This window comes from Gavia stellata, chromosome 22 (assembly GCF_030936135.1).
Source record: "Gavia stellata isolate bGavSte3 chromosome 22, bGavSte3.hap2, whole genome shotgun sequence".
NCBI classification, from domain to species: Eukaryota; Metazoa; Chordata; class Aves; order Gaviiformes; family Gaviidae; genus Gavia; species Gavia stellata.
Window position 1 is genome coordinate 6625105 of NC_082615.1, and position 7483 is coordinate 6632587.

Here is a 7483-nt window from a genome sequence, read left to right on the forward strand (position 1 = left end):
AGGGTGGTGGGAAGGGGCAGGTGTCTCTGCTGGGACACTGGCTAAATGGGAAGCCTTGTCCCTGGTGTTGGGACCAGGTCTGTCTAGCATGGCTTTCCACCTCACATAGATGAGATCTAAAAGGACTTCAACCTGCGAAGGTGCCCGTGTACTGTGCCTTGACTTCAGTGTGATGAGATCTGGAAAAGGTCTACCCCACAAAGACCTTTTCCAGTGTTGCACCAGCTGGTGCTGACCGCCCTTCTTGGTCAGCCCACAGTCACCCCGTGGTTTTTAGCACGTGGCTTAGCCACACTAGGTCAGACTGACTCACTTCAGACAGGAACAGACTAGTTCAACCACAAACACCTTTACTGTAAGCAAGATAATATCTTCAATGTGCTGCTCTCTGAGAGCCTTGACAATTCCGTCTGTTTTCACTTCCCTCAGACTTTCTTCATTGCTGGTATTGAAGGAGGAAAACAACCCACCCAACCGTTACCACCTCCTTTCAGAGAAGTGTGCCAGTCCTCCCCTTCACTTCCTTGTGGGAGAAGGGTAACACAATAGCTTCCCTTGTCCTGAGAGCAAGTCTGGCTTGGCACAGCAGACATCTTCCTCGACCTTTGCTCCCAAGCCCTTTGGGGAAAGTACTGGCCAAAGAGCAAAGCAGCTCCATGAACACCAGCACAGGTGAAAATTCCTGGCAGTTAAAATGGGGCAAAGATTTTAAAGTCATAAAGCTGGAAAGCTCTGGATGTGTCTGGCTTTATCGCCCAGGGAAGCGGGGGCAAAAAATTGACAAGATACCATACAGTCGCGGTGCGGATGTGCTGCTGCGGTGGGTGCAGGTTGACAGAGCCTGGGATGAAAATACTGACAGAACCTGTTGTGAGGTTTGTTCAATGACTCGAAAAGCAACGCGCTGCATCTGATGATGTCAAAAGTGCTGGTGTTGCACACTGGCCTGCTTTGATTGCCAGAGGTGAGTGAATGGCTGTGCGTTCTCTGCAGGGTGTAGACCGAAATGTTGGCTGTACTTTAAATACCTGCGAGTGTGGTGTGTGTGCATTAGGCGCACATGTAAGTGTGCGTGTGGCTTTAAGTCCTGTGCAGGTGACGCAGCTTTGCTGCGTAGCTGTGTAAGGGCGAATTTCTGTTCTGGGTATATTGTGGGTGGCTGGTGGCATGAAACCCTAAGTGTGGTAACAAATTCTTTTGTGCCATTTGGTGTTTTTAATTCTTCTTTATATTAAATTCATCTACAGTAACCAGTTCCTCCGTGTTTGACAAAGTGTTTAACAATGCCTGCATGGTCCCCTGGGAGCCCTGCGCAGGCCATCAGTGTAATCCCCTGCGTTTAGCTAGTCTGTGCTGTCTTTTCTCTAGTCTTTGTCATGAGCAAAGTTATTTTCTAATCTCCAACTGTTAAGCTGCATATATAAAACAGACATTTAATTTTCCCTTTTTTAACTTTGTAAAGCATTTATTCTTTTGAGGAAGCTGCATAAGCAACTCTGCTTCCTCTGAGCTGCCTTTTCACATTTTCTCACTCCACAGATCTCTGCACATTGTGTTTTCAGTCATGTTTAAAACCCTCTGCCTGGGGTTCCCCAATGGCTATGCAGACTGTGAGGCACAAGAGCAGCATGAGGAACTAGCAGTGTGAAAACAAGCTCATTGGCATGAAAAGCCACAAATCTGGTGTCAGCAGCAGTAGTTTTGAGAATTGTTTGCAGTCCCTTGAAGCAGTGCAATTGTTATCTGCCTGATTTTGCTTGAAATATTTAGGATTAGCATAAATATTAGCCAGTCCTTGAAAATGTTTGGCAACCAAGCCAATAGAGCCCACTGGAGGCAGACAGGGCTGGACCAAAAGGCTAAGTGACAGACCTAGGTGAGACTTCTGGCCCCAAGATCTCTCTCTACTGTTTACTTCTAGGATATGAACACAGCCATCAAAGTTTGTAGGTCAGATTTCTTATCAAAAATAAATATATGACATTGTGTTTCAAAGGTTCAAGTTTTGAATGAAGAAGCTCTATATTGACATGCTGCTTAGGAACCCCGGTCAGGACAAGAGGTGAGGAATCATTGAGCAGTGTTGTTGATAGAGGTTTTACTCTTCCAGGGTGAACAATCCCCCTTGAAATCCTCTTTCTGTCCTTTCTCTTTTCCATTCATCCTCTTTGTGGGCCCAGTGTCTTGTGTGCTAGAGTCCTCCCAGGCAGGAATGGAAAGAGGCAGCGGTATGCAGCATCTCATAGGCCAAGGGCAGTGTAGGAGCAGAGCCCTGCAATGAAAAAGGGAGGCACCTGGACTCTTGGAGGTGGGAGCTTGTAGTTAATATGCTTCACCAAGAATTGCCTGAAGCTGCTGCATCTCCATCAACTTATAGATCTGAAGGCTTTCTGCTGCGGTCACCTCAGAGTGCCCTAGTGAACAGCCACAGTCACAGGCAGTGAACGTGGGGAAAAGTCCTCCAGAAACTGAGTCTGCTGGGTGGATTCTGGTGCCAGTTTCAGACATACGCTGGCCTCTGTCATGCTGTTGTTGTTGACAGAGCTGCTGTTGCGACACGGCTCTTTTGCAGGACGGATGGCCACTAAGAACTGGCGCTTGAAGGTCTCGCTGAGGGCAATGTAGAGGAAGGGGTTGAGGCAACTGTTGGCATAGCCCAAGCTAATGGCAAAGTTGTAGGCATAAAAGAAGGCCATGGATGGTGTGTCGATGCCAAGGTGGACCAGCTGGAGGATGTAGAATGGAGCCCAACAAATAAAAAAGGTGGAGCAGATGGCAACTGCCATGCGGGTGACTTTCTTTGTACGTACCCGGAGGCTCCTTTGGGGCAATGGGACCACAGTGGTGGCCATGTGCTGGAGGATCTTAAAATAGACCACACAGATCACAATCAATGGCACAGCAAATGCTAGCATGAACTGATAGAGGGTGAACCAGTAGATATCAGTCTCTGGGTTGGGAAGCAAGAGAGCACAGCGGACAGTCCCATCTGCCAGAGGCATGAGACCTGCATACATCCACACGGGAATGATGGTCAGGAAGGAGAGGAGCCACACCAAGCAGATAACTAGAGCTGCAACGCATGGGGTGCGGACATAAGTAGATTTTAGAGGGTAGACAGTCGCCAGGTAGCGGTCCAGTGTCATCACTGTAAGGATGTTGGTGCTGGTGATCTGGCTGTTTGTGTCCAGGGCGGTGATGATGGTGCATAGGGGAGCTCCAAAGTACCACGAGCCATTGCCTAGGAGCTGGTGGATGAGGAAGGGCATGCCCAAGAGGAAGAGGAGGTCCACAATGGAGAGGTTGAAAATGAAAATGTCAGGCACGGTCTGTTTGCATCTCAGCTTCTTCTTCTTGATGATAGTGTAGATGACAATGAGGTTCCCCACAATGCCCAGGAAACAGATGATGCTGAAGAGACTGGGCATGATGACATTGGTGTACGGTGCTGGCTTCTCTGCTACTGCCAAAACAAACCAAAGCAGTGAGTGCAACCCAGAGGCAACCTCTTTACATCTCTGTGTGCTTGCCCTGTCCTGCATCTGGATGCCCTTCAAAGATGTAGTTTGGAACAATGTTTAAGACCCTCTGCAGTACTTGGAGAAGCTTAGCTGGGGATTTGACACTTCTTTCTCTGCCACTCAGCACATGCAGCACACCACCCAAATCTGGCCATGTGTTAGGCATCTTTCCTCAGCTCTCCTGATATACTTCTGTCCTGCTCTGAAACTCCCCAGCTTTTTTTTTGGGGGGGGACTAACATCAGGCTGGTGTGCCTCTGCACTCAGCAGTCTCTGACAGAGTTGATAGTAACTTTTCTTCCAGGGAGTGCTGGGTGTCCAGCTGTTTTTGAGGGGACTGGGTGAGGTAGCTGGTGCTTTGCACATCAGAGAAGTAAAGCCTCTGTGGGTGCCAAAATCTGGATATAATCGATGCTCAAGCTGTTTGTCAGAAAGCTTCAGCTCATCTGTTGGGTGGTTTATCTATGTCACAGTATGAGACAGAGGTCATTGGCCATGCAGGCAGATAACTAATGCTTATCTATATTGTGAGATCTGGGACTGTACCCTGGCTGTGTCCCAGCTCTGTTGTCAGGGTTAGGCCAGAGCATGCGCTCCTTTCCATCTTCCTTCCCTGCCCTTCTCCCTATCTCTAGTTTCTTCTTTAGAAAAGAAATCCAGGCGTGTGGCCAGGCAGGGATTTGGGAGTATGTTTCAGAGTGGCCCTTCAACAAGGAATACACTAGTTCTACAAGGAGAAAAACATGGCTTAAAGCTGCTGTCTTTGAGTTCTGGATGTAGGTGGATTTCCAAGGCAAAATTCTTGCCTGATAACATTCAGCTTATCAGCACAGATGCTTGACTGTTGCTCTTTGGGGTGGGAGGCCCAAACATAATCAAATGCAGATTTGCCTTGTCCCTAACCTAGGTTTAAAATCACATTTTGAAGCCACAAGCCCTCAGTGCCAAACAACAGGGATTTCTGCTCTTGGGCACAGAAGGTGGTGTCTAAGGTACTGATTGTGGTGCTCTCCGTTCTGCAAGACTGCCATGTGCAGTGTGTGATGGAGTCTGAAATCACTCTTCTCAGCTGAGGCAAATTTCATTTCATCTCATTACTCCTCTCATGGGACCTGGTGGTTTTTTTTCTAGGGGAAGGCTTTGAAACAGCTACAAAAATAATTCACGCAAAGGCATGCATGACGGCCCCTAAGCCTAGACTACATGTGTCTTTCATTGAATTGCAGATGATTCAATGTGGTGTTGATTGGAAATGCTTTCAGTCACTGTACTATTCCACCTCCTTAGCAGCCTACACCTGTAGGAGAGGTGGGGAAGTCTCCTCCAACAGAACCTAGGGAAATCTTGAAAATGAGATTAAGTTACATAACAGATACTCATAAGGTGTTGTCTCTACCAAAGCAGTGTCTGTTTGCTGAGGTGGTATTTGCTGACTTTGACCTCTAGAATTCTCGAGTACAAACTTCTCCAGATTTACTTTGGTGTGACAGAGAGGCTTGGCTGAATTGGCAAGATAACTGGGGCTACACCGCTGGCCTGGCCTGTGGCTGGAAAAGTGTGTGCCATATCAACTGTATGTAATATTTCAGTGACATGAGCTGCCACTGCCTCAGTCCTCTGGCACTAGGAAGCAGCCAGCTTAGGCATAAGCAAGGCCAAGGTCAGAATCCAGTAGAGCAGTTGCTGCACCATTTTATCGGCAAGCCTCTATGCAGATGACAGAAAGTAGCCAGTGAGGCACAGGAGAACTCGCAGGGGCCTGAAGGTGAAAGCCAGACTTGGTTGATAAGATGAAAAAGCCTGGTCCAGGCCATTCATGGGGGTTTAAATGGTCTCTGTTCTTCCTGGCTACTCCTTAGTGCAAGGAAATGCCCCATGTTACATGGCTTTTGGTAGATAACATACTGTCATCAGCACCCTATTGAGATCTGATACTTTTCAGCATCCAGCCTGTGCATCCCCTGAACATCCAAACAGATCTCACACCTCCTTAATGCTTGAAGATGGCAGACTAGAAATTGGAAGATGACTCCTGCTGTCCTGCACGTAGCTGTTATGAGTTCTGCTTTCCTTTCTTTTAGCCCCAAACTTTGTTATGAATGTGGTGGGAACGGATTGTATGAGTGAAATATAAAGGCCACTTGGTTAGCTGGAAATTGGGACAAACTGTTTGTTTCCTGCAGTATAATCAATGCAGTGCTTGTGGTGATCCTGTAACATTTGGAATGAGCTCAGCTGGCCTTAAAGCAGATGTGCGCAAGCCCAAAGGCGTCTTGTGAAAAGGTAGCCTTATAGTGCTGTAGCATCTTTCCTGCTGTTGTTATTTGTACAAACAGGACTTTGAAGTACTATTAGCTGGAAGCTGGTGTGAAGCTGTAGTTCATGTGTGTATTATAGGCTGGAGTCAGAAGTGCATGACTATCAAATACTCAAAACTTATCTCTTTTCTAAAGCCTCTTTCATCCTGAGATATTGTTGAATCTGAATTTTCAGTGCTGCTTCTGTGCACATACGAGTGGCTGTATCTTGTTTACTGAAACAGCTACTTTGGGCATTGATTTGTCCTTGCTTGTAGATCTGTGGCTGCCCTGTTACTCTTTTAAAAAGTCCCAAAGGGGATTGCGCTATGTGAACTGAATGAGGACTGGCCTAAACTTTTTTTGTCCTCAGCCATGGTCAGATACATAAGAAAGAATATCTTTACTGCATTTCAGAAGGAAGCACCTAAGGCAGACTTTCAGTCTATAAAGGACATGCTGGTGGAGAGGGAGTCAAAGACCACATTTCAACAGAAGGTGGTTTATGAGTTTCACCAGCTGGCACCGTTAAGAATCGGCCTGCCTGACCCTAAACTATTGATTTGGGAACAGTGGTAGCATGGAGAAAACAGGAGACTGATGAGGATCTCTGCGTCCCTCTCCAGCGGTGTCTCATGCTCTCTGTGCCTTGTTCCCCTGCCTGTCTAGCTGGGCTGGTTCATCTCTTCTCTGCAGCCAAGACCAACGGGCTGCTGGAGTTGTTACTGTCTCGCAGCCAAAAGGTAGCAAATAGCTTCAAGCTACTGGGGCCAGCGGTGGTGGTCGGGCTTTATTTTGGTGCTGTGCGGTGTCCCGGGAGGGAGGGCTGGGGCCCGGGGGCCCTCCCCAGCCCCCGGGAGGGGGTTAGCCCCGTCCCGCCGGCCGTGTGCCGCCCCGCTCGGGGCGCGGAGCTGTCCGCCCTCGGGTGCTGAAGGCGGCTCGCCCCGACCGGCAGCCCGGGGGTGGGGTGCTGGGGCGGGGGGGGCTCTGCCCTTGTGCTCAGCCTCTCCCACTTCATGGGGTACCGGCCGGCCCCGCAGCCCCGCTGAGCACGAGCAGCGCCGGCCTCAGCGTTTCAGAGCAGCGCAAGAGGCGTGTGCAGGCGGACTTTCCCCCGCAAAGCTCCCCGCGCCCCTGCCCCGGACCGAGTGCGGGCGCCCCGCCGGGGACGTCCCCCGCCGCCCCGCGCAGCCCCTGCTCACCTGAGCCGTTCCGACCCTCCGGCGTGGAGAAGTTGCGGGAGGAGTTGGCGGGGGCCATGGCAGTGAGTCCCGGTGTCAGGGATGGAGAAAGTTGGGCAAGTTGCCTCGGTGGATCCGCGGCGGCGATGGGGTGGGGGCCCCCCCCCTTTTCCCACCGGGGCTGGGCAGAGCGTGGGAGGCAGGAGCCCTCCTGCAGCCGGCGAGCAGAGGCTGTGGCTCGGCTGCTCTCCGCTCGCCCACTCCTGCCCCGCCGAGCCCGGAGCAGGTACTGACATCAAAGAGCAGCTGACTCCTCCAGCCACGTCGTCTGAGAGCACCCCTCCACCGCCGTCGAGTGGGAGGGGATGCTGGTGCTGAGTGGGGCCGGGGGGAGCTGCCCTCCTCGAGTGGGGAGGGGGCTGGGCAATGCCTCGGGAGGGCTGCGGCGAGAGCCCCTTCACGTCACACGCTGCCCCCGAAGGGA

The 7483-nt window shown here is 50.5% G+C and overlaps 1 protein-coding gene across 1 annotated transcript; it reads right to left on the reverse strand.

Moving 5' to 3' along the window:
- Positions 1-2414: 2414 nt before the first annotated feature.
- On the reverse strand, positions 2415-7078 carry LOC104263319 (melanin-concentrating hormone receptor 1-like). The gene is made up of 2 exons (XM_059828346.1): positions 7021-7078; positions 2415-3463 (listed from the first exon to the last, which is right to left on the reverse strand). The coding sequence occupies exons 1-2, from the start codon at positions 7076-7078 to the stop codon at positions 2415-2417; spliced, it is 1107 nt and encodes a 368-aa protein (XP_059684329.1).
- Positions 7079-7483: the final 405 nt, after the last annotated feature.